The sequence below is a fragment of the Culex pipiens genome, chromosome 2 (assembly GCF_016801865.2).
Source record: "Culex pipiens pallens isolate TS chromosome 2, TS_CPP_V2, whole genome shotgun sequence".
NCBI lineage: Eukaryota > Metazoa > Arthropoda > Insecta > Diptera > Culicidae > Culex > Culex pipiens.
In genome coordinates this window covers 109985127-110012192 of record NC_068938.1, presented here as the reverse complement: position 1 = coordinate 110012192, position 27066 = coordinate 109985127, and the positions used below count along the sequence as shown (strand labels likewise).

The following is a 27066-nucleotide window of genomic DNA, read 5'->3' as shown; positions in this document are numbered from 1 at the left end:
CAGGGCACCCAATCCCCCTTTGGGATCATACTTTTTCCGCAATGTTTATATTGATGTCGATGGCATCGATGGGAAATGTTTACCTAGCAAATGTTTTGCACAAATTGAAATTGAAACAATAAACCACAAAACAGCACATCCCCGGCTGTGTCGAAGTCGCTTGTGAGCTTGTGTGTTGAATAAACATAACTGACATGGATTCAATTATAATTAAATATGCATCATTATAAACACCTAACACACACGACGATAAAATGACATGCCTATCATGCCTATTTTGGTTGTATATGTGAGGGACCATCGAGGAAGTGAAAAATTCGAGCTAGAGAGGGTTTCGAGGAAAGAAATGCATCGAAAAGAGCAATGCGAATGGACTGAGAAAGCGAAGATCGACAACCAGTTAGTCGACTGCATTTCCGGAGTTTTTTAAGCAGGTTCAATTTTTATTTTCAGCTTTTTGGTTTTTTTTTTGAATACCACTGACTCAAGTCGGTTTCAAAAACAACCAAAAAGTAAAAAAAAAACGTTACTTAATCCACCAGAAGGTGGTTGCTGCCTTCCTCCTGAAAGCTTTGGCTAACGCTTACTTAGTAAAGACACTATACATCTGAGTGCTGCCATCTATGATTAATTTTTATTATTCATTTGAAAGCACTGCAGTGTTTGTGTGCGTGCACGACGTGCACTGAGCGGAAAGTTCCGACAGCTATCCGCCGGAGCTTTCAAATTATGTAAATAATGACCCTTTTTAGTATCAACCAAAACAGTTTTTCTAACATAACTTTTGAAGTACTGCACCAAACCGGATGAAATTAAAAAAAGACTTAAAGGACCTGAAGGCGAATCTAAAAACATAGATCCGGACAAAATCGGTCGGGCCAGTTCCGAGAAAAGTGAGTGAGAAAAAAAAATTCTACGTCCATCCACACGCACAGACATTTGCTCAGAATTTGATTCTGAGCCGATATGTATACGTAAAGGTATATCTAGAAGGCTTATTTAAAAAGTTCAATTTTTGAGTGATTTTATAGCCTTGCCTCAGTGAGGTGAGGAAGGCAAAAATGTTTGTATGGGCCTTGGATAAAGAGCATTCCAGCCAAAATCAGGATTTTTTCTAGTACTTTTGTATCCGACGCTCTACGATTATCCTAGACTTAAAAAAGCAATTTTTGCTCAAAATTTGAGTAGGGCGTCTCTGTTGCATCAAAAAGTGGTCAAGGATAAACTTGTAGGAATTGGATCGGCTTTCTGAAAAAATACACTTAAAGAAAATACACGCCACCTGTGTAAGATTTTTAAATGTTTAAGTTCAAAAGTTAAATTTTAAGATTTAAGAGATGATGATGATGACTTTTTCCGTTCAAAATCTTTGAGAAAAAAGCCTAAGATGTTACAAAAGGACTCACAAAAAATGCAGGATGGTATGTCTCTCCTAAAAAAATACATAAATCATTCACAAGACCTGTTTTTTTTTTAAAGTGGTCTAAACGTCAAAATTTCAAATACTAATTTTGCGAATCGATTCTCCAGACAATATTTCATAAAAGTCTCCATATTGACCATTGTCCGAAGTCCAATCCCTGAGAAGATACAATGTTGAATGTTGAAAAAACATGGATTTTGGCCATTTTTTGTGGTTTTTGGTCATTTCTTTATGACCGACTTGATTTTTTCAGTCTAGTAAATATTTTTACCGGAAAGCTCGTCCAATTGGGTACTAAAGCCCTATGTCAATTTTTATGAACAACGGTAAAAAACACGATTAAAAACCATTTCTGATCACTTTTTTTCATTTTAATGCAAAATTTTTTTTTTGACAAGACAAAATTTTTTCGATGGATCAACTATGGTCCCCTTGGAACGAGCTGTCAAGTAGGAGCTTTTCTGTCAAGAAGAGCCGCGCCGCGAGGTTAATTTTTCAAAATTGATTTTAAAATCCATTTTAAACTCTTTGTGTTCGTACAAAGGGTCATTGTACTCAGAAAAATAAGCTTTATCGCTGTAAATAATAATATCAGTAATCTAAGCTTCATTTTAGGACCCAATTTCCATAAGTTTTTCTCGATTTATTAGTTGTTTCCGTGCACTATGCTCTCACATGTATCAATTTTAAAGTTGTTCTAGGTTTTAACTCACAACTTTCTGTTTTAGTTTACTAGTTTTGTTGTGTATTCTATATTGCTCAATAGTTTGATTTTTAGAGAATAATCAATAAATTTACAGAATTAATATCATTTTCCCTGCAAAACTCAAACTATCCATTGCAGTTTTTCTTGCAACACTTGCTACAAAATCAAAGAGGATACGAGTTGGCCTCGTTGGCAGAAGAACAAAATGTTGTTTTTATCAGATGAAAAATATGTAGAAAATAACCAAATTGGTTGAATACTGAAGTGAAGAATGTAGTTTTTTTTTAATTATTACAATGATTTGAATACTCCAATTTTGGAAAAAAATACAACGTGAAAAATTAAAATCTAAAATAATAGAACAAAAAAAGTTTGATTTGAAGCAAAATGCAATAACAACAATAATCAACAAAATATTTGTAGAATCAACCCTCAAATTGCAAAATTTTTCAAAATATTCTTCTACATTAACAATACCCAAAGTCCTCAAGAACTCAAGGTGTCAATGAGTGCCATTCCAAGAAAGAAATAACAATTACGTAAACCCGCACAATTGTTTTTCTTTCTCCCGCCAACTCAAGCCATCTCAAGGGGGTGGTAATCTGGTAACGACAGCAGTGGGGAAAATCTGCGTGGGAAAACCCGTTTTCCGAAAGTGATTTAACTTGATGGTTCTAATTAGGATGGTTTTTCTTCCCTGGCTGGAGCACATCTCCGCACGAAATTAATTATGCAACAAGTTCTCCTTAAGGCCCCCTCTCTTTCTCGTTTCGTGTTGCTCCTTCGAGGTGGAAGGAAAAGTTGATCCGTTTTCCTTCCGCCCGAGGGCGTCGGATAACTCAACAACAACTAAACGGCAAATACTAAACCATGTATTTTGAAGAGTAAAGAGAGGCTATATGAGCACGAGTTGGAAAACTAAAGAGCTGGAAAAACGAACTCAAAACTAGAGTGAACTGAACTACTAACGTACAGTCAAACCATGACTTCGATCAATTGATGATATTGAATATTCGAGGAAATTCACCTAAATTTAAGTGAAACAAAACTTAACAAAAAATGTGTTATGAAAAACTAATTAAATTACACTCATCTACAATCAAATTCATCAAAACATAACCTTGAAAGTTTTTGATGTCACATATAGAAAGCCATCCACAAATGACGTACCTTAATTTTAAACAATATTTTTTTTCATATGAATCGTCACAAAGCCTTAGTCCCCTTCTTCTCCCCTAAAATGCTACGTCATTTGTGGATGGCTCCTACGAATTTCCCTGAAAATTCCTTAAAACATTAGTAATTTTTTTTTTGAAAGCTTTATTCTTCAGTTTCGACGAAACTTTATTGTTGAAGGAAAAAAGAGAAAAAAAATGTATTCATACAAATTAAAAAGAATCCAACTAAAAAGCGTGAAACCATTGAGGTTCAACTGTGGCAGAGATTCCGAACCTGGTCTTCCGTACGCTTCCTCCTCGAGATCCTCGTCGTCCTTGGCCACGATCGGTCCCAGCGGATCGAAGCGCACCCGGTGCTCGACGGCGGCGTGGGCCGCACTCAGGAGCTCCGAGAAGAACCGGTGCCGGCGCAGGGCCAGCTCGTCCCGGCCGATTGGCGTGGTGGGTGGTTCCATGATGCCACCCTCCTCCCTTTTGTTTTTTTTTTTGTTTTGTTTTCACGGTTCATGGTGCATTACGGGGTTAGGGCGGGGTTGTTTTTCAAGTGGGGTGGTTTGGGTGTAATTGTGGGGAAACGGTGAGGAACAAGAAGAGAGAGAAAAAAAGTGCGGTTTGCAAATCTGTATTGAGTTCTGACAACTGTGTAACATACACACACAAAAAACGGACACACACGTACACCACATCGTAGTTAATACCGTCAAGTGTAACATGCACGTGTCTCGAGCACGAGAAGAAATTCGATATCGTTCAGACATCTGATAGTCGAGAACACTGGTCGACAAAATATAGTCGATGGTATTTGGAATTTTTACAATGGTTTCTCAAGAAAGTTGGATCTATTTGTCGTTATATTTTGTAGAATGAAGTTCATGAAAATGTTGGAGACGCATGGTTTTTATCCTGCTCAAAATCCTAAAATGTAATTATTTTCGCGAATATTCAACATAATTAAATTCTACAAAGTATGACGACATCGCAAGATCAAATACTCTCAGTAACTGTAATAAAATTCCCATTCGCAAACCATCCACAATTTTTCTGTCATGCAGTGTAATCGATCAGAATCGAACAGTGTTGATGATGCCGATGAGTGAGCGAGGTGAGTGAGTGATTTCCACAAAGCATCCGATGGAGGTGATGAAGGCATAAAGTGAAGAGGATGATAATGACAGCTCAACCAGAGAGCTCAACGAACTAAAAAACGAAAGAATGATACAGTTTCTGATGCTCGTCCCTGCATCTTCCTCCCTGCTGGCTGCTGTTGGTCGTCGTCGATAGAGCATGTCCTAGTAGGAGATGGTTGAGCAATTTTGCGCTGTAGCAGAACACATAAAATAATAGTCTCCCTTGTGTGCTCTGCTCGTAAAATGCATCGTTCAAAAGTTTCGAATTTCAATGATCGAGTTGTGCGTGACTCGAAGCAATCGGGGTTATATTGAAGAGATTTAATTAGTTTAGTTTGGAAGAGGAAACATTGTAAAAAAACTTAATCAATGTTGAGAGTTGAGATAAACTTGATCGATTAGAAGATTAATACTCCATCGATAAATTGGTCCAAGCTCGTAAAATACTTATTCATCGGGATACCAAAGCCAACAGAGATGAACGAAACGAAACACTTTAGATTCCATGAATTATGAATCAGCTGGTGTCGTCTGTTGGGGACCATTGGAATAACTTCCGTTCAAAAGGGCAATTCCGGCCCAATTCACACAGGTGTTTTATTAACTGAGCAATTTTCCACGAAAACCGGGAGTGGATTTTATTTGTATTTTTTTATTTAGCAATCATGCATAGAATCATTTAAATATTTGAAAAAAACTGTATTTGGAAAGGAGTTAGTGTTCCATTTCGACGTCTATCTTATCGCACCCGCCATTTCGACGTTCCGAGAAAAACGAGTTTTTTTAACCTTGAATAAACTAAAACTAGAACACACAATGTAAACAATAACAAACACGTTTTGTTTGGCTGACCATTCTGTGCATTGTCCCGAAGTTTGGTTGAAGTTGGTTGCTGGAGTCCCGAGTTATAATTACAAATGCTTACGGTAGTCTAACTTGTACGTGCGTCAAACAACGCGTTCTGACCTGAAATCCCGTTGGCCAATTGTCGCACTTACATCAATTTTCAGGGAGTGACAAGATAGCACGACAAGATTGAAACTTCTTTCATATGAAAAGTGACAAAAATGCACGAAGTTTTCGGTTTTTATTGAATATCTCAGAACTGAAATCGAATTTTGGGGATCTGTAAGGGTCAAAAGATGAGGCATTGTGAGCTGCACAAAATAGCGTTCTTAACTCAATTTGGCCCAAAATGCACGTGCGACAAGTTAGCACGACGGTGACGATTTGATGTCTTCGGCAAAGTTGAAGGTTTAGAACTATTTAGAAAAAAAATAACAATCTCTAGAAAAAATACTCATTTTTAAATTACCATAAATTCCCAAAATCTATGTTTTGACATTTTTGACATTTTTTTTATCCATTTCTTTAGCCACGGGGAAATATGGGCACACATTTTACCACCGAGTTAGGTTATGATATAAATTTTATTAAATGTTTTGTTCCCCAGCCTCGGCCCAGAGCCGACGTAAGGGGGGGAAGGTTAAATTTCAGAATTTTATGTTACCTTATGTTATTGTCAAATGATTAGAAAAATTTCAATGAAATCATGAAAATATTTTTTCATAAGGTTTCACGTCTTTTTCTAATCTGTGGACTCAAAAATCTAAATTTGTAAAAAGCCTGAAATTGACGTTTTCTATATAAGCAGACACAATGTAAAAATACAATGTATTCTGAAAAAGTATTCAAATGATTGTAGGGGAAAGTGTGGCAAGATTACCTCATGAGACAAGAAAAAAAATCCCGAGTAACCATACGGCCTAGAAGTTTTTTACCTCCTGAATTTTTTTTATTTCGAAAAAAATGAAATATAATTGTTTACGCAAATCTCGATGAAAAGGCATATTTGCAATAGAAAATTACTTTGCTTTTTTTTTTGTAAAAGTTTGCCTTTATCGAGATAGAGTGGCCTAAAATTTGATTTAAAGTAAAAACTTTCAAACCTTCGATTTTTAAAATAGTTCTCATAATTACCGATTACTGATTACCGATTTTTTTTAATTTTTTTTTTCAAAAGATTGAGGGAAAAGTGTAGAAATTTTAGCTAAATTTGCACAAAGATGCCATAAGTCCTTTTTGATTGTTGTTTGAATTTTAGTGTCAAAAAAATTTTTTTTTAGAGTGTAATCATTTTATTCCAAGTTTCCCTTATCTACAATTGCCCAAGACACTAAACTGATCAGGAATTCCGACTAAGTGAAATAAAAAATTAAAGTATTCATCGTTTACCGAAACCTCCGAGAATTGCACAGATTAATTTTTGACTGCAAATTTTATTTTGTTAAAAAAAACATCATATTCATATAAAGATTTAAATCAAAGCATCCAAGAGAAGAGATCAAGCAAAACATTGTAAAACGGCCATTGTCATTTTTCAAAACATTGAGAAAATCGAGGATGAAATTTGCAACTAGTATTTCAATTCCTATTTTAAGAAAAATGAGCAATTTACTATGATTATTCACTCAAATAGCGTAAAACTAGTGTGCTTATGCTTCGCTAAATTTAAATTCACGGGAACAGTTTTTTTCCCCAAGAAAACCAATGAAAAAAAAATTAGGCCTCGTGCGAAAGTTTTACCAGTGCGCGATCGGGTTGGGCCCTTTGCGTGATATCAACTTTGTAAACAGTGACAGTTTCGTTTTCCAGTTGGACCCTAGGCCGAACACGATGACGGTTTGTTTATGTTGTTCTTTTGTTTTTTGGCCTGGCAGGCCAAACCAAAACAGAGTCTGCTTTCGTGTTGGGGCCTTTTCAAGCAAACTTTTTTTTAATTTGAAAGGGTTTTATTTTTATTTTCGCGGCCAGTTCGATAGTATTTTTGTGTAATCAAGAGCAAATCGCGATATTGCGATGTGAGAAATAGAATTCCTCAGTGGAGATGAAGTTGTTTATTCTGCAATAAGCTTGGGAAGTTGCCGTGGCTGCCGTGTTATGTTCTTTCTACATTTGTCAAGGTCAGAAACATTTAAAGGTTTTTAAAATGGTAATACTTAGATAAATTTCTTTTTTTTACAGACAAATTCAATAAGTGTTCATAATCCAGATGGTCGTTTCGGCTGGTGCTTCTAGCATTCTATGGATTTTCAGCAGAGTATACCGTGGACGAATTTGTGTGCCTCAAGCTGCCGAAATTTTCGCTGAAACCGCGCCACAAAATCGTTAGACCGTTCGTGAAAAGCTACTGGGTCGGTGTACGGTTATGAGCAACTCCCGAGAAAAAACGATTCCGGTGCTTTTGATGCGGAACACTAGCATCGGAGAGTTTCATCGGAACACGATGGCGAACAGTATGACTCGGGAATGCTAACTAATGTGAGAAATGGCTTGAGGAAAGATCGGAAATTCGATGGCCAATGTTCCACGATGTAGTTTCTATCATTATCCAACGAAAGATTGGATCCGAAGACTGTCGAATCGAAGGAAAAATGAAGTGATGCTTGTAACCGAATAAATAAAATCTATTTGCAAACATTGTCGGGTTACGTTTATTTCAATCGTGACAAATATTACTTTTATCACGTATTATGTTGTATGAAGTGTGTAAAAATGGGCGGGAATTTTTCACCACAGATAAATTCACCCTTCGCTACGCGTTCTCCTCCACGAATGGCCATTTCTCCCAGCCGCTGCCTTTCCTGAAGCGGACATTCCCGACACAGGGACCGATGAAGTCGTTCCTACAGCAGACTTCTCACCATCGCCGGATGATGTAAAACTCGTCGACGCCGCCTGCAACTCCGCAGTCATCTCAATCTCCAATATGCCAACATGGGCCACCACCGGCTTCCTGCTCAAGAAACTCCTTCACCTGGCTTTCCTTCGCTACTGGGTGGTGTGTACTCGAAACATTCGATTCGTACCGTTTAAATTAACAAGATTTGTAGAAATGACCGGAATTTTCTTTTATTTAAGGCAGGAATCGATAAAAAACATAATTTGAAGCAAAGGACCAAATTGATTTCAATTTTGTTTACAAACAACATCTTGTTTGTCCCTTGAGCTAACAGGATTTCAAAACATAACATCTCCAGTTTCCACATTGGTCCTTTATAGTAAAGGGGCTATGTGGATGTTGAAAACAAACCCAATCTAAATTACGTTGGCCTTTGTAAAATTGGGATTTATTAATCAAAAAATCAACTTTTTAAACTTTTCTCAATATATAACGATAGTTGAAGACTTAGTGCATCATTTGCATGAAAAATCTCGTTTGTTTACATTTTCGACTTAGGTCCTTTTACATTGTTTTGCTTGAGATCATCATGGGACACGACCAGAGCAAAGAGGAACAAGTTAAACAAATAGGCGACCAGCAGGTCACCGTAATAGAAAACCAGGAGGTCCACACGGAGGCGCTAGAGCAGTCTGGCGTGAAGATAACAATAATACTAATAATAGTGGCTTTGCAGCTAGTGCTAGACATCATGAAACATATCAAGAAGAAATTCCAAAAAAGCGCAGTTCAGGCTGCCAGAACTATTGTCCTGGAGCAAACTGCTTAAGTTCAAATAAGAAAAGTGTGTATAACAGAAAAACCCATCCATCCAGAGGCGAAAACATATTATGTAAAGCCTCTTTAATTTTCAATAAAAAAATCAAATAAAAATGCCATATGAAAAAAAAATAAAAATTTGAAAATCTTTATTTCAAGAATTCCAGAGTTTTTTTTTTTTTTTTGAAAAGGTCTTATAAACATATGACAGACAGTAGTTTATAGGCCCCTTTAAAAAAAAACTCTAGAACTCAACTTTTAGTAATAAAAAGTAAAGGAAAAGTCGGGATTTGTTTCGTTCCGTGTACCTTTTTCTCTCTGAAAGGTTCTAATCGAGGTTCTTATCAAAACCTAAACATTGCTCAAGACACCAACTTGATCAGAAATCTCAAGATACGAATTTACAAATATTCGCATGTAAATTGCCCATTTTGTATTATGTGGCTAGACTGCAAAAATGTATGAATATTTGTATGGAAAAACTTATGAAACAAAATAGGTTCTTTTGATAGGAAAATGAATGGAAAACAAAATAAAATTGTGAAATTCTAAACAATTACATTGAATCGGTTTGTATTTCAACATTTTAATTGTAAAAATCAGGAAACGAAGGATACCATGGAGCTTAACCAAATTTAAATGGTTTCTCCATCTTCAAAAGACTCTTCCCGTCACAAGCAAACTTTAGAAAATTAACCACGTCAAAACAGCGTGGGGCTTCACACGAAACCACCAATGGATGAGCTTTAAACGAACAAACGGCCTTGAAGAACTCTGCCGGAGAACGCAGCACCTCAAACCAAGATACACATTACTTTCTTAAAGCTCAAAGCTATAGACTGAGCTGAGTGCCGGCACGACTGGCGTTGATCCAGAACGTCTTCCTCCCGTGAAGTGCAATTCATTCTGGGTTAATCCAGGCTTGAAATGTTTTTTCTTCGTTATACCACCCACTGGTTTTGTTTTCCTCGAAAAAGTTTTCGATGTGAGATTAATCTGATCAAATTTAATTTTCTTTTAAGGAACAAACCTTTTGATTTTTCATAACGAAACGAAAGCTTAATTTTTTTGCTCATAAGATCTTCCCAAAAGCTCCGCTGGACTTGAAATAACTCACTAATCATCTTCGGTCGGTAGGTAAGCTTACCTTTCCCTGCGTGAGCGCCGGCAAACACTTTACCGTAAATATTTATGCTTCGTTGGATTAGGCGTAGAAACCTTCCTCTTTCTGCAGGCCAGGTTCGACCTTCGTTCCACAATGGATGCTGGCAGGCTGGCAACAGACCGTGTACATTCTGCTAGTTTCACAATGAGGAAATTCAATACCCCGGGGGAATTTCCACAGGGTCTTTTCCATCACTTTATAAACAGATTTTACACCTTTTGGCACGACAATGGGGTGAAAATAAAATCTTGTTATACAGTCGCTGTTGGAGCACCCTCCACTTTTCAAGGGGGAAAAAGGACACAAAATGGTTTGATTGAAGTTTTCCTTGCTCGACGGTGACAAAACCTTACTCAACCAATAGCAGCAGCAGCAGGTAAGATGGAGCACAGATGCGGGACTCGTCAGAATGTGATTATAATAGAAACTAAAATATCTGGAGCAAACAAACTTTCTAGACTGGTTCAAAGTTTGGATCTTTCTTGAATTACACTAAAACGTAAGTTAAAAAAAGTGTCACGAGTAGATTTTATCTCAAGCTATTTAACGTTAACAGTTGTTTGGTGATCACCATTTGGTCGACCCATCATGTTTTCTCTCTGGAGCGCTCTGTAGTGATTTATTCGACGAATTTTTTTTTTTTTGACATAGGACTATGTCTTTATTTACTATACTGGGGGGCCAGTTCAAAATTTCGATCCCAAGCGTCACATTTGGCGAACGTTATTTCAAACGGTAATATCTTCATCCAGACACATTGAATTTACATAATTTTTGGACCATTCGATTCGGAAAACCTTCAGCAATTTTCTATAAAATTCTCAGTATTGGCAGAATAGTATAACTATTCAAACAATTCAATGTTTTAAAATGCTTAGAAATTGCTAACAAAACGAACACTTTTGAGGGGAAAACCGCCGCAGCAGAACTGGTCGTCGACGATCGTGAAAAGAGGGGAAGTAATAGCGAAGTAGAAGTATAAAAATACGTTCTACCCTTTCCACTCCACTTAGTTGCCACCGAGATGCTGAACAAGTCGGGTCGGCTCATAATATCTGAGCCGCAGACGGGTGAAGCAGCAGCAGCAGGGAGAGAGAGAGCCCTAGCAACGCAAATTCTCTCTTCCGGAGAAGGATTTCTTCTGCAAAATAAACTTTATTTTCTAGAAAGAGAGAGAATCGGAGAGCAGCACCGAAGAGGGCAAATTGTGTGCGAATGCCGTAGAATGACACACCAAATGCCGTAGGATGGCAGATTCAAGAAAATTGCCAAATGCGCGTTCACAAACACATACACACACACACTCTCGTTTCATGGTACACGCTGATTGGGTTCGATGCGTCGAGTTTCCCTTCCACGGATGTTCGATTGATGTATCTAAATTCGTCACCTGAAAAGGCCATCAGAGACTGCGACCAACTACAGATACACCCGGGGACGAGCAAAACCGCCAGCGGAGGCAACTTTTAGGCAGTGGAGTAAAATCGCTTAACCTAGTAGACTGTGTGAAAATTGTTGTAGCCCTGTTGTATGGGTTAGTACAACGAATCTACTACGAGCTCGTGTAATTGGTCACGGCCCCGGGATGCACAGCCGGGTCAGTCAGGAAGCTTCCCCAAATTCGTTCGAAGATTTCGTTTACGCCAGTGTTGGCCAAAACCTAGAGTGGCCGGTGCCCTCAAAGACGGTTCCCCCGGGGCCTGGGGGGACATTCACAGAACCATACGAGTTGTGGCAATATGGGTATCAAAATTCATGGTTTTTGATACTGAACATGAAAATGGCCATTTCGACAGTGGTGGCCAAAACCTGGAGTGGCCGGTGATCTCAAAGCAGGTTCCCCCGGGGCCCGGAGGGCCTTTTACTAAACCATACGAGTTGTGGCAATATGGGTATCAAAATTCATGGTTTTTGATACTGAACATGATAATGGCCATTTCGACAGTGTTGGCCAAAACCTGGAGTGGCCGGTGCCCTCAAAGAAGGTTCCCCCGGGGCCTGGGGGGACATTCACAGAACCATACGAGTTGTGGCAATATGGGTATCAAAATTCATGGTTTTTGATACTGAACATGAAAATGGCCATTTCGACAGTGGTGGCCACAACCTGGACTGGCCGGTGATCTCAAAGCAGGTTCCCCCGGGGCCCGGAGGGCCTTTTACTAAACCATACGAGTTGTGGCAATATGGGTATCAAAATTCATGGTTTTTGATACTGAACATGATAATGGCCATTTCGACAGTGTTGGCCAAAACCTGGAGTGGCCGGTGCCCTCAAAGAAGGTTCCCCCGGGGCCTGGGGGGACATTCACAGAACCATACGAGTTGTGGCAATATGGGTATCAAAATTCATGGTTTTTGATACTGAACATGAAAATGGTCATTTCGACAGTGGTGGCCACAACCTGGAGTGGCCGGTGATCTCAAAGCAGGTTCCCCCGGGGCCCGGAGGGCCTTTTACTAAACCATACGAGTTGTGGCAATATGGGTATCAAAATTCATGGTTTTTGATACTGAACATGATAATGGCCATTTCGACAGTGTTGGCCAAAACCTGGAGTGGCCGGTGCCCTCAAAGAAGGTTCCCCCGGGGCCTGGGGGGACATTCACAGAACCATACGAGTTGTGGCAATATGGGTATCAAAATTCATGGTTTTTGATACTGAACATGAAAATGGCCATTTCGACAGTGGTGGCCACAACCTGGACTGGCCGGTGATCTCAAAGCAGGTTCCCCCGGGGCCCGGAGGGCCTTTTACTAAACCATACGGGTTGTGGCAATATGGGTATCAAAATTCATGGTTTTTGATACTGAACATGATAATGGCCATTTCGACAGTGTTGGCCAAAACCTGGAGTAGCCGGTGCCCTCAAAGAAGGTTCCCCTGGGGCCTGGGGGGACATTTACAGAACCATACGAGTTGTGGCAATATGGGTATCAAAATTCATGGTTTTTGATACTGAACATGAAAATGGCCATTTCGACAGTGGTGGCCACAACCTGTACTGGCTGGTGCCCTCGAAGCAGGTTCCCCCGGGGCCCGGGGACATTTACAGAACCATACGAGTTTTGGCAATATGGGTATCAAAATTCATGGTTTTTGATACTGAACATGATAATGGACATTTCGACAATAGTGGCCAAAACCTGGAGTGGCTGGTGATCTCAAAGCAGGTTCCCCCGGGGCCTGGAGGGCTTTTTACTTAACCATACGAGTTGTGGCAATATGGGTATCAAAATTCATGGTTTTTGATACTGAACATGATAATGGCCATTTCGACAGTGTTGGCCAAAACCTGGAGTGGCCGGTGCCCTCAAAGAAGGTTCCCCCTGGCCTGTACTGGACATTTACAGAACCATACGAGTTGTGGCAATATGGGTATCAAAATTCATGGTTTTTGATACTGAACATGATAATGGCCATTTCAGCAGTGGTGGCCACAACCTGTACTGGCTGGTGCCCTCGAAGCAGGTTCCCCCGGGGCCCGGGGACATTTACAGAACCATACGAGTTTTGGCAATATGGGTATCAAAATTCATGGTTTTTGATCAAAATTCAAAATTCATGGTTTTTGATACTGAACATGATAATGGCCATTTCGACAATAGTGGCCAAAACCTGGAGTGGCCGGTGATCTCAAAGCAGGTTCCCCCGGGGCCCGGAGGGCCTTTTACTAAACCATACGGGTTGTGGCAATATGGGTATCAAAATTCATGGTTTTTGATACTGAACATGATAATGGCCATTTCGACAGTGTTGGCCAAAACCTGGAGTAGCCGGTGCCCTCAAAGAAGGTTCCCCTGGGGCCTGGGGGGACATTTACAGAACCATACGAGTTGTGGCAATATGGGTATCAAAATTCATGGTTTTTGATACTGAACATGAAAATGGCCATTTCGACAGTGGTGGCCACAACCTGTACTGGCTGGTGCCCTCGAAGCAGGTTCCCCCGGGGCCCGGGGACATTTACAGAACCATACGAGTTTTGGCAATATGGGTATCAAAATTCATGGTTTTTGATACTGAACATGATAATGGACATTTCGACAATAGTGGCCAAAACCTGGAGTGGCTGGTGATCTCAAAGCAGGTTCCCCCGGGGCCTGGAGGGCTTTTTACTTAACCATACGAGTTGTGGCAATATGGGTATCAAAATTCATGGTTTTTGATACTGAACATGATAATGGCCATTTCGACAGTGTTGGCCAAAACCTGGAGTGGCCGGTGCCCTCAAAGAAGGTTCCCCCTGGCCTGTACTGGACATTTACAGAACCATACGAGTTGTGGCAATATGGGTATAAAAATTCATGGGTTTTGATACTGAATATGATAATGGCCATTTAAACAATGGTGGCCAAAACCTGGAGAGGCCGGTGATCTCAGAGAGGTTCCCCATACGAGTTGTGGCAATATGGGTATCAAAATTCATGGTTTTTGATACTGAACATGAAAATTGACATTTCGATAGTAGTGGCCACAACCTGGAGTTGCCGGTGCCCTCATGGAAGGTTCACCTTGGGGGAACATTTATGACAATTTTGCCGACAAATCTATGAAACAAAATACAATAATCTTATTCCAGATTTCACTAGCAATCCAAAAACTCATTCAAATTGTTTGGTCCTATGTCTTTCGGTTATGTCTCTGACATACCATCTTGAACTTTTTTTTCAAATTGGAATAAGGTGTCAATTTTTGAAAAGGCTTCGAAATCAACGTAAACAAGGTTTGGAAACAATTGCTTCGAAAGCGAGATTTTTTATAATGATTTTGGTAACAACACAATGTTTACAAAATTAGGTTAAAAAAGATGTTAGAAAATCGCTTGCCTCAATCTTGGCATTCTGTGATTGATATTTTGAAACTTTGAAATTTTTAACAAAAACTTATTAAAACACTGAAATTGAGAAAAAAAGACCAACGGCCTTATTTTTTCAAAATCAAATCAAATCAAAAATCAAATCATTTGAATACAGTCATAGGTAAAGTGGTCGGAATTTCGGTAGAATTCAAACGAACGTTACATGATTCCAGCGATAGATCTGACTCGTAAAAATTTGTTTAGGTGTTTAAAATTACTACTTGGTGGCAAGATTTTCCACATCAGGTTGGTAGACAAAAAGCAGGTTATACGTTACCAAAACATGTTTAGCAGTCAAGTCCATTAAGATCCTTACTTTGAATCAGTCTATTGCGCTCGTAACATAAAACGAAATGTACTTTGTGAATAACGTAAGAGACTCTACTGAAATACACACAGGATGATGAACAAGTGCATGCAAGTATCTGATAAAACCCAACGAATACCAACATCATCAAGCGGTCCTCGGCGAACCAATCCGGCAGGGCCACCAGCCCGGGAATCGACCCCCGTTTGGTGGCGTACGGAGCGCACATGTTCCCACGGGGCAGCTTCGGTGCTATCGAGTCGGAAAATACCTCGTCCTCTTCGTCGTTCACGACCGGCGAATACTCGGGCGGTGGAATGATTTCGGTACTGTCGTTGTACGCCACCTTCTTCTTGATCGATGACTTGGACGACGAACGCCGCGACAGGCAACTCTCGCGGAACGAAAGCTGCGTCCGGATCGTCGTGTCGTCGCTGTTGGCCGACTCTTTCCGGCTCGTTGGCAGTTGACCGTTTTCAATGGACTCCGTAACGCTGGGCCGACTGCTACGGACGCTGGTCGGTTCTTCCGAAACGGACCCATTCCGGCTGGCAGATTGTTGTTCCGGAGAATCACTTTTATCGGGGGCAGTTTTAGGCACATGATTGTCGTCACTACACAGCTCATTGTTTCCGCTATCACCAGTGTCTATCAGCCCATTTGGGGACGCATCCTCTTCACTTTCGCCCTGCTTTGGCAAATAATTTTGAATGTCGATTGTTTCCTCGATGGTCGCCTGACTGTTGCTCGTGTCACTTCTCAGCCGGAGGGTTCGTTCCGACCGTTGCCCACCATTTTCGTCCTCTTCATTGCCACCGTCGTCGTCGTTCTCCTCTTCATTGTCTTGCTCAACCTTATCCGATTGCGCTTCCGGTTCATTCTGTGCGGACGTGGCGGCCATCGTCCCCGTCCCCGGGAGGATTTCAATTTCGGACGGTGGACCCGAATCCGACGATTGCGATTCATCTGAAATAGAGAATTTTATTGCTCTTCTAGCCGACCTTCGTCCTTTTTTTTATCGCACGCAATGCTACCGAACTCGTCGAAAATGCTACCAAACTCACTCTTGGAAGTCTCTTGAGAGTAAGAGCAATCATCAAACCGTTTATGATGGTCGCTGTGTATTATTGAAAACACCGAAAGTCCGCAGCAGTAGGCTGGGGTAATTTCATTAAATATTAATCAAAAGCCAGTTGCGTTCCCCACCCGAAAACAACATCCCTTCAGCAGCAGTCCTTCACAGAAGAGAAAAGAGAGAGATTTAAACCCTACCCCCAAAGAAAGTCCGTGGCCGTGACGGATGACGGTTCCAGATTGTGCCCGGTCTGTTTTCTTTACCAGCATGACAGGCTTTTAAAACGAAAAAGCTTACCCAAGGGCTTCCCATCCAGGGTGCCCAATTGATCGCTGATTGCGAATTTCGTCCTTTTGTTGTTGTTCGAATTAGAGGGCATTTTAGGGCTGAATTGCATGAGTGTACTAAGAAAAGAGATTTTCCTGCTTTAATTGATACTTGCCAAAAATTTCGCTGAACCAACGAAAATTTCCTCTAAAAACAGCAATTGCGCAAAATCATAACCATCAACTCTTTTGGTTTGTTTTCGTTAATTACTGCCAACAATATCTGACAGCAGAAAATCCAGTAAAAATGTTTGCTGGTTTTGCATAATTCTCTGCTAATCCGGCAGAAATTTTAGTTTAAGTGATAAAAAAATTACACTTATCATCTCAAAGGTTATTGACGGAACTCAAAAAGATTCTGGACAAAATTTGCCAATACTAATTTTCAACAATTCCAACGGGTAGTAAATTTTACCCTAATTTGTATCTTCTAACTTTTGATAAAATTGACCAAATAACTGCCTCCGATGTGAGCTTTTGTTCGATATAACAACAACTTTTTCACAGAACAATGCCGGAAATGGTATAAAACTTAAAGACATCACCCAAAAAAGGGGGTTGGACAAAATGATCGGGATAGACAAAATTTTGGCAAACCCAGGTTCCAGGTATGTCTAATAAAGAATGTCAATCGAAATTCATTTTGCCACGGCTTAAACTTCATGAATTTTCATGGAGGTGTTTGTCGGATACATTAATTGTTGGTCATCGATTGTTTTGTCCAATAAACTTAATATTTGTAATATTTTTCAATGGGCTGGCTATCTGAGCATACCAAATAAATCTTTGGATATATTGGCCACAGGGTGGCCACTCTGGGAGTCATCCGGTCCCTTCGGGGTACCGGTATCCAGTACCGTTTATTTTAATTTTTTGCAAAAAAAAAAAAGGAAATAGAGAATTCCGCCAAAAATTAGCTCAATACTCCACCGGAACAGTGATTCATTCAGCTGGAATCAGCAATTCTGCTGATTCTAGCGAAACTGATCCCCCAGACAGCGTATTAATTGTATGGAAGCTCACTTGGCTTGGGATGCTCAAGTTTTCGTCCAATCGAGCTTATAGGGGAAAGTGGGGCAAGTGTAACAAGCTAAGGAAATGCTCGTTATAACCCATTAAAAACGTTAAAAAATCTGTCGGATTTTTTAGAATCATCTTATTCCAGGTCTTGACTGAGACTTTGATAGAACAAGTTTTTAAAAAAATCTGTTTTTTAATGTACAAAATTGATTTTAAAATTTTTGATTTTTCGTACATTCTACTCAACTAGTGGGGCAAGACGAACAACCCGTTGGGGCAAGAGGAACAATGCATGAAAAAACATGCTAATTTACTAACAATTGAACTATTATCACTTAGATACATCAGATTAGGATGTATTTGAAACGTTTCTTTCATTTTTAGATTAAAAAATAATATTTTACTAAAAATTTGACCGTTTTTACGAAAAAAAAAATATTACTTAGATGATAAATAGTAAATTTTCATGATATTATTATATCGTGTATGGGCAATTTTTTAAACAATTGTTTATCAGTTTTTAAGAACTTTTATGTATTTTTTTCACAATAAAATATGTTGCTGCAGCAATTCGTATTTTTTTCATACTAAAAATCCATTTGGTACACTTGCCCCAACTGACCAAGATTTTTTAAAAGCTCTCAACAAAAATAACCAAAAGATAAATCATACTTTGTAATAGGTGCAAGTCATTGGTAGGGACACTACCGATCTAGGAAAAATAGCATTTTGATAAAATGAGCCTTAAAACGAACCCTAAGCCTTATTTTGTACTTTCCAAATATTATAAGGAAACAAAGGTTTTGAAAAAAAAACTTCATTCAATCTTATGCCCCGTGGCGTTTACGTCGTTTTGGCGGTTATGTGGTAGTAGAATCAGCTTATTGCAATGCTAGCAACAATTCCTCATACTGGAAATAATCGAAATTGTAAAAATTACGGCCTTACGAGCGATTATTCCTCTTGCCCCATATGGTCGTCTTGCCCCACCTTCCCCTATTCCGGATTTAAGCTCGGTACAGCCAGACAATTCAGCCCGCGAACTGTATGATTTGAATTACGCTAAACATTTCAATAGATTTTTTTTCGAAAAGGTCCTATAAGTTATTGTGTTTCATATGTTTATAGGACCTATTAAAAACCCTAGATTTTTTCATTTAAATTGCAAGTGACAGCTTAAGAGCGAGTCCACGAGCAAAGCATACCCATCTCGCATCGACCTCACCAATCTGCCTGAAATTTTCAGGGGTTGTTTGTACGTATAAAACTAACATTTGGCCAAAATATGAGCACTCTAGGTCAACGGGAAGTGGGGTAAATCGGGACACAAAGTTTGAAGGTTCAAAAGTGTCAAAAATCTTAAAATGGCTATAACTTGGGCAAAATTCAATTTAATTTCAAAATTCAAAATGCATCTGAAAGGGCTTAAAAAATGCAACAAAATGCAGGGTAGAGCATCCAAATTGGTTAATTCTAAAGGGAGTTATTGGCATTTTAGTGAAAAAATAGCATAATTTTCAAACTCAAATAAAAAATGTTCCATCCAGATATCAACTCGGTTCGACCTGCAGCTTGTAGGGGACATCTGGGACTACCATCTGAGACTGAGAACACTTTGGGTAAGACAGTTTAACATATTAAATAGACACTTTTACTTTTAGTGAATTTTTTGGTTGTAAATTTTTGCGCGGGGGACCCCTTAGATCCCATTTTCTGGTGATAATTTCATCATATTCGTGTTCCTGAGACAATTTTACATCAGAAACATGCACAAAAATGTTAATTTTCATCCATTTTAACCCTTTTAAAAAAGAAAGTTTTTGTTAAGCCCTTTCAGATGCATTTTGAATTTTGAAATTAAATTGAATTTTGCCCAAGTTATAGCCATTTTAAGATTTTTGACACTTTTGAACCTTCAAACTTTGTGTCCCGATTTACCCCACTTCCCGTTGACCTAGAGTGCTAATATTTTGGCCAGATGTTAGTTTTCTATGTACAAACAACCCCTGAACATTTCAGGCAGATTGGTGAGGTCCAAACGACGTCCCATACAAAGGGGTATGCCCTGTTCGTGGACTCGCTCTTAAGATTTAGCTTTCCTAAATTTACTGAGAGTTCAGAAATTTAATTTGCTGAAATATCGCCAAAACGAATCCTAAACGACATATTTTACAAAAGTAGGATCAGTAAAATAAAGAATAAAAAAATGTTTTTATGGCATGCTTTTCAGCAAAAGGGAAATTTGAGTATTTGAAAAAAAAAAACTGGAAAAATTCCATTTAACCCTGAAATCGCGAAAAATCACTAGCCATACTGATTAGATTATAATACAAATAGTGCAATTAATAGCAATTATATATCCATGTAAGGGGAAATGACACAAATAAAATATTTAAAAAAAAAACGATTGTCCGAAGTGAAGTAGCAGCTAGATATTATGAATATTTTGTTATGGTTTTGTGTTTTAGCGGAACCAAAAATATTATAAAACTTTTTCTAGTACCGAGAGAAGTCTTCAATCCAAATGGAAATGCATTCGCTTTAGCGAATTCATAATGGAACTGGAAACTACGTAACTCTTTTGACACTACATTACTTCCAATATATTTCCGTTTTTTTTTTTTAATTTCCCAAGTCAAGTTGCCACCCTGCACCACCAGCAAAAAAGCTCCTCCCTCCCAGCCGAAGTGGAAATCGATTGAAAGCATTCTGCTGGTTGTTGTTGTTATTCAACCGAAATCAAACTTCAATCGAATTTAACCAAAAGGGGATAAAAATCTCTCCCCCAAAACATCGCTTCGTTTCATCTTCCCGAGAAAAACTGCGAGAGGGGGTGGTGAAAATAACACCCGCAACATAAAACGAAGGCATTTTCAGCGATCTGGTCTGTTCTGCGAGGTGGCGGCAAAAAGCCAAAAGTTCAAACCTGATTCGCTTGTATTTGTGTGTGCGAAGAAAAGTGAGAAGCTTTTGTAGTTGGAAGAAAAGGTTATCCACTTCCTCCTATACAACCCGAGAATAGGATTGTTGTCGTCCTTTTGGCTTCACTTAATACTAGAAAAGATGTTTTCACACAACCATTAACGGGATAGCAGCGGCAGGAACGACACGAGGAGCAGAAAGCCATTACCGGGACGAAAAAAATAAGCCAGGCCGACTAATTCTATTTAGTGGCTAGAGGTTGTTGCGTCATAAGGCCAACAGAAGCGGAAAACCGGTGGCTCACAGGAAATGAATTAATCTTCTTGCTTTCATCATGTTGTGTGGGCTTTGGTTTTTCTCAGTTTTTTGGGTGATTTAGTTTTATGTTAGTCTCAGCTTGAGTGATTTTAGATGGGAAAAAGTTTGGGATAGAATAGGAAATTCGTGGGAAAATAAAAATAAACTCATCGCAACAACTTGTTTCGAAAGTAAACTTTTATGATTTCTCAAAAAGCTTTATTTCTCGGAAAAGATAATTGCGTTACTCATTTTAAAGTCTTTTAAGTACACTCAATCCATTCAGTACACAACATAATTGCAATTAAATGGTGGTAATTTCACCTCAATCGTACTCAAAAAAGTGCAAAATTGAAATCAATATTTTTATCAATAAATCTACCCAAACGAAACGTCGGTAGAAAAAAATAAACCACTTTTTTGATTTTCCAAAAGACCGAAAGCCAACCAAACATATTTTTGATCAAGCTGAAATTGGGGGACATGTTGATACCATCAACGCAAGCAAGAGGGTAATCAATAAACTTTGAATCTCGAAACTCAATAAATCTTGTGAACTGAAAGGTGCATTTTTCCAAACTTAGAAAAAATAAGAAAGAAAATTTTCTTAGGAATGCGATGGTGAGGTTAAAACTTTAGTTCAAATATGAGTTTAATGTCAACACATTTTGATTTTCGCAACACACGTCCACGTCCAATTTTCTTCCAAATGAATCTTGGATCAACCTACTAGCATTTGTGGTTCCAGAGATATCGTAGCTTGGAAATGGAAATTTTTCACATATTTTGCGAAATTTCTTACTTGTTTTTCAAATGAGGTTGAGGTGGAATAACCCATATGGGTCATTCTCCTACCCCTCTGCGATTTCCATGAAACTTTGCACTAAGGGGTTATTTTGGTCCCTGATCACGAATCCGAGGTAAATATTTCGACATCTTGTGACGGTGGGGCTCCTGAATTTTAAGTGATTTGAAGTTCGAAACCGTGAGGAGATAGAAATTAGATGTCAAAAAACTCTAGTGTAAAAGTAAAACGACTCGAAATTCCGAAAAAAAAAGTTTTTTTTCTTCAAAATACATTAAAAATAGTTCAAAAACGCTGCCATTTCTCATTACTAAGCTGTCTAAAATTGTGAGGCATGCCATTTTATGGGAAATGTAATGTTCTTTTTAAATTTGCAATAACCCAGAGAGGTTATTTTTTTTTTCATTTAGAACAAAAAAATTAATTTAAAAGATACGTGTATTTTGCTCTAATTTTCAACCCCCAAAACTCAATCGTGTGGGTTTAAAAGTATTTTTTCGAAAAGTTCAGCAAATTTTTTTTTCAGAATGAGTTTGTTTCCAAAGTTTTCTTGATTTCAGAATCTTGAAATTTTCGAAAAATGGGCAGCACTGCCAAATGAATTCAAACCAACTTGATGAATAGCTCAGAAGATGGCATTTTTTGAAATCTAGAGCAATTCCAAAAATGAGAATTGTCAAATTCAGTTATTTTGCGCAATTAGTGTTTTATGTGAAAAGTCGACTTTATACAAATTGGGTGAATTTTGTTTAGAGTGCAACTTTGAAACTGAATCGATCATATTAAGAGTTTTTGAATGTTTTAATCACCTTTTTGTATTGGTATCTGGCAAAATTGTATGGAGACTAATAATGCAAAATGTCTTCTCTGGTTATATAAAAAGTACATACAAAGTTTCATTCAAATCAAAAACACAAACAATTATCGTTGAAGTTCCTGAAAATTGCTTCTATTGTAATTTTTTTGCATCAAAACAACTTTTTCCGGGAAATCAACGAAGCGAAGTTGTTTGTGAACTTTTATTTGATCAATTTGTTGATTTGAGACAGTCGAAAACACTGTTTAGAAGCTGTAATTCACGTTCAAAGTGCTGATAGGCCGAACATAGAAACATGATTAGAATAGGTAGATTTCCCCAAAATCAGTTATTTTTATTTTAAGAAATATTGTTACCCTGTTTTTTATCGACAGGTTGTGCACTTTTCAACAACTTTCTTTTATTAGGTGAAGACTTCCAAAGAATGTCCATTTAACCACATAATAACATTCTTCAAACAAGCAATAACAATTTCGTTCTCGCAATATCCCCAGAAACTTTCAGGAATGCCATCGTATAGCAACGATAAGGGGTTGTTATGGATGAAACTGTAAAGTCACCAGCATTATGAATGCTTGATGATGAAGACATATTTTGGGTGGAGTCTCCCAAGTTTTTCTCTCTCTCAGTTTGAACTTTTTAAGGACGCACCCCAACATCGTCGGACAGCGAACCAGACAAAAGCATAGTGCAGTTGATAGCATTTCGACCGAATATCAGTAGCATTGCGACAACGACGATAGCAGCAGCAGCAGCGAAAGAGCTCAAGAGCTCTCGCCGTCAAGAGCTGATAGCCAGATCCTCTTACCATTTCCATCGCATTCACGAGCTTTTTGTTCCTGTTCCGGCTCTTGCTCCTTATCACCACCGTTGCTGTTGCCGTTGCTCGGTTCTTCCTCTTTCTCCTCCGGACACTCATTTGTGGCATCCTCCACGACGGCGTGCTCCATTATTACATTATTTTCTTCATTTTTCAACTCGCACGATTCACTCTCTTCCGCGACCTTTTCCTGCTCCTCGGGCAGGTCGTCGCTGGCAGTGATGGCAGACTCTTCAACCGGTGTAACATCTGCAACTTCAGCTGAAGTCGTGTCATCCTCGTTGGCTTGTTCCACTTCGGCGACGGTCGTCGGAATCACCACGTTCTCCGGCGCAGGTTCGTCAACTGTATCTTCTGCTGCGACGGCCTTGGCCGGCGAATCCTTGGGGCTATCTACCGCAACAGGTTGCTGCTGGCTCTGATTGGCTTCATTCTCCGTTGAAACCGCTTTGGCCGGCGATGCCGTCGCCGTTGACGTTGACGTCCCAGAACCTGTCCCAGTGCCATCTGAGGTCGCTGCCGCCGGCTGTGGACTGGCGGTAGATTCTTTAGAGTCCTCGGTTTCGATTATTTCCACCTTGATTTCCTCCTCACTTGACTCGCCACCGGCTCCGCCGTGGTTCTTATCCTGACAGGGAGCGTCCTGAACGACGGAGGAATCATCGTCCTCGTCGTCCTTGGCGCCCTTCTTTTTGTACTTTGGCGATTTGGGATTGACGCAGCGGCAGCACGAGAACATGATGATTGACTTGTTTTGCTTCGATTTTCCTTTCGTTTCAACACAACAGTCAACTTAATGAGCTCTCGAGAGATCAACAGTATTAACGCACTCAACAATTGTAGGTATTTAATTAACAGATTCGATTCAGTTTCGATTCGATGCTAAGATTGACTAGTTTAACAATTTCTTTTCTAAGTATATCACAAAGTTAGCTGTAGCACTCACACTCGATGGCTGTAATTTAGAAGATATTTATAAACTGTTGCTTGAAATACGCGAGGAATATGTTTGCAAATGCTTTGGTACGAGGTCAGATTTAAGTTTCATTTAATTCTTGAAAAAAATTAAACAGATATAAAGATAACATTATCAATTCATGGAAAAGTAAAAATTTGCAATTGGAGACCTTCTAGTTAGGCTTCCCCTATCTTGTTTGCTTGAGTATCTAATATTTAAAGTTTTCTGAAAAGGGCATTTAACCGAAAAACTAACTTATATTACAAACTAATCATGTTTAAAAAAAAATAAAAAAAATTACTGAGTTTCAAAAACGATATGATCATTTTCAGAAAAATTTACAAATTTACATAAAAAAATAGATCAAAAAAATGTTATGTGTAAAATTTTTATTTTTTTTTAAATCTCTATTAAAAAAATCGTAACTCGGTTAAAATTGAGTTTATGTATAAAAAATCCGTGCATCTATTTATTTCTGCAAATTCCTCATCGATACCTACAACTTTGCCGAAGACACCAAATTGATCAGAAAACTCTTTTAAAAGTCACAGATTTTCAAAAATTTACGTACCATTTTTCTACGGACAGCTGCCAAAATTGTATGGAGATATGTATGGGTGAACCAATGACAAAAAACGTTACTTAATCCACCAGAAGGTGGTTGCTGCCTTCCTCCTGAAAGCTTTGGCTAACGCTTACTTAGTAAAGACACTATACATCTGAGTGCTGCCATCTATGATAAATTTAATTATTCATTTTAAAGCACTGCAGTGTTTGTGTGCGTGCACGGCGTGCACTGAGCGGAAAGTTCCGACTGCTATCCGCCAGAGCTTTCAAATTATGTAAATAATGACCCCTTTTAGTATCAACCAAAACAGTTTTTCTAACATAACTTTTGAAGTACTGCACCAAACCGGATGAAATTATAAAAAGACTTAAAGGACCTGAAGGCGAATCCTAAAACATAGATCCGGACAAAATCGGTCGGGTCAGTTCCGAGAAAAGTGAGTGAGAAAAAAAATTCTACGTCCATCCACACGCACAGACATTTGCTCAGAATTTGATTCTGAGCCGATATGTATACGTAAAGGTATATCTAGAAGGCTTATTTAAAAAGTTCATTTTACGAGTGATTTTATAGCCTTGCCTCAGTGAGGTGAGGAAGGCAAAAAGGCTTCTTTGGTCATAAGTGTGAGCCAAATAAAAAAATACAAAATAAAAATTGTCGAAATGACCAATTTCGTAGAAAATAGCTCATATGTCGTTCAAATAATTAGAAAATTGAAATAAAAACTTCGCTCTGCTGATTATAATTTTGTAAACTAAGAAAACATATCTGGAAGCCAGTCTAAACCAGATTCGCACAAAAAATGGGGGCGGGTGAATTAATCTTTCCAGACTTTCATACAAGTCACCATCTCGAGTAGAGATTTTCTGATCGATTTGGTGTCTTCGACAAAGTTGATTAGGATTTGATTAGGGTTTGGATTAGGATTTGATTGGGAAATCGGAATCACAAACAACAATTTTAGGGTGGGTATCGAAAAGCATTTACAACCCAACCCCGCCTACAGAAGGCCTACAGAAAATTCGCCAAAAATCAATTTTTCAACCAATTTTTGATCTTTAAAAATCATTGGAAAGAAGATCTCTTGAAATTTAAGAAAATTTACTATTGAACTTTGACTTGTTTTATGAGGCTTTGCCAATGTTTTTAAAAATGTATTTTTTCTGGGGTCAACTCTGGCTGTGTTTCTTGCTTACATTTCCTCTACACAGCAAAAAATCCGATGGTAAAATCGCATGCAAATGCATGCACATCACCTTCGTCAAAATAAACACTGAATATTACACACTGCATGTACAATTTTTGTAAACACAAAAAAAAAAGTTGCAACCGACGGGATTCAAAACCAGCACCAACAGTACGGACTGGCGCCTTTACCCACTCGGCCATGAGACCGATTTAAAACTGTATGGATAAACGCATATAACGGTCAAGTAGGTTTCCCATACTGATGGACTACATATTTCAGGGTGTAAAATCACATAAAATTGCATAAAATAATGCAATATTTATTTTACACCCAGGCCTTTTACACGCAGCTGGATTACTACTTTTTTAGCTGTGTATATTATGGGAAAATAAGTATTCAGTATTTTTTTGTAGAGTACCAGACCATGCCTCTAAGGTTTTTTTTTACAATTTAAATGATACTGGTTCTATATTAGAAATGTGAAAAACAAGCAAAACATTAAAAAATTACTGTAAAAACACAAAAAAAACTAGATAAAGGCAAAGGTGGTATAAGACTAAACAAGATAAATGCAAATTAAAATACTGAAAATGAAACAAGAAAAATATAAAAGAAGAAAAGTAAAGTTTTTAGGAGAACAAATGTTGCTCAAAATGACCTCCTAAACAGGGGTAAAAGAAAATCGAAAAAAAAATTGGGTTAAGGATAACAAAAGTTATAGCGAATTTAATTTTCAAAAAAGCCGAAGGGACCTCAACACTGCAGGAAGATTTAAAAAAAAATATGGTAGAAAGAATAGTTAATCCACGCGTCACGTGCGCAAATTGCGGAGGTAAACAAACCTCTAAATATCCGTTTTCGCTGAATAAATAAATAAATATTTTTAATTTATAGAACAATGTTTACGAAAAGTTAAATCAATAAAACTCTGACCATTATCAAATGACTCTAAAGACTACCCAAAGCACATGCTCCTCTAAATACATTTTAGTTAACTTA

General features: G+C 38.5%; 1 protein-coding gene across 1 annotated transcript in view; it reads right to left on the bottom strand.

Moving 5' to 3' along the window:
* The window catches only part of LOC120422783 (adenylyl cyclase-associated protein 1), a 54435-nt gene that overhangs the window by 20900 nt on the left and 6469 nt on the right, over positions 1 to 27066 (bottom strand). Inside the window, exons 2-4 of the mRNA XM_039586316.2 lie at positions 23341 to 24307; positions 15414 to 16236; positions 3582 to 3778 (exon numbers count right to left, since the gene is read on the bottom strand). Of these exons, the coding sequence (XP_039442250.1) occupies positions 3582 to 3778; positions 15414 to 16236; positions 23341 to 24091 (1771 nt within the window). The 5' untranslated portion in view covers positions 24092 to 24307. The remainder of the gene's footprint in view (positions 1 to 3581; positions 3779 to 15413; positions 16237 to 23340; positions 24308 to 27066) is intronic.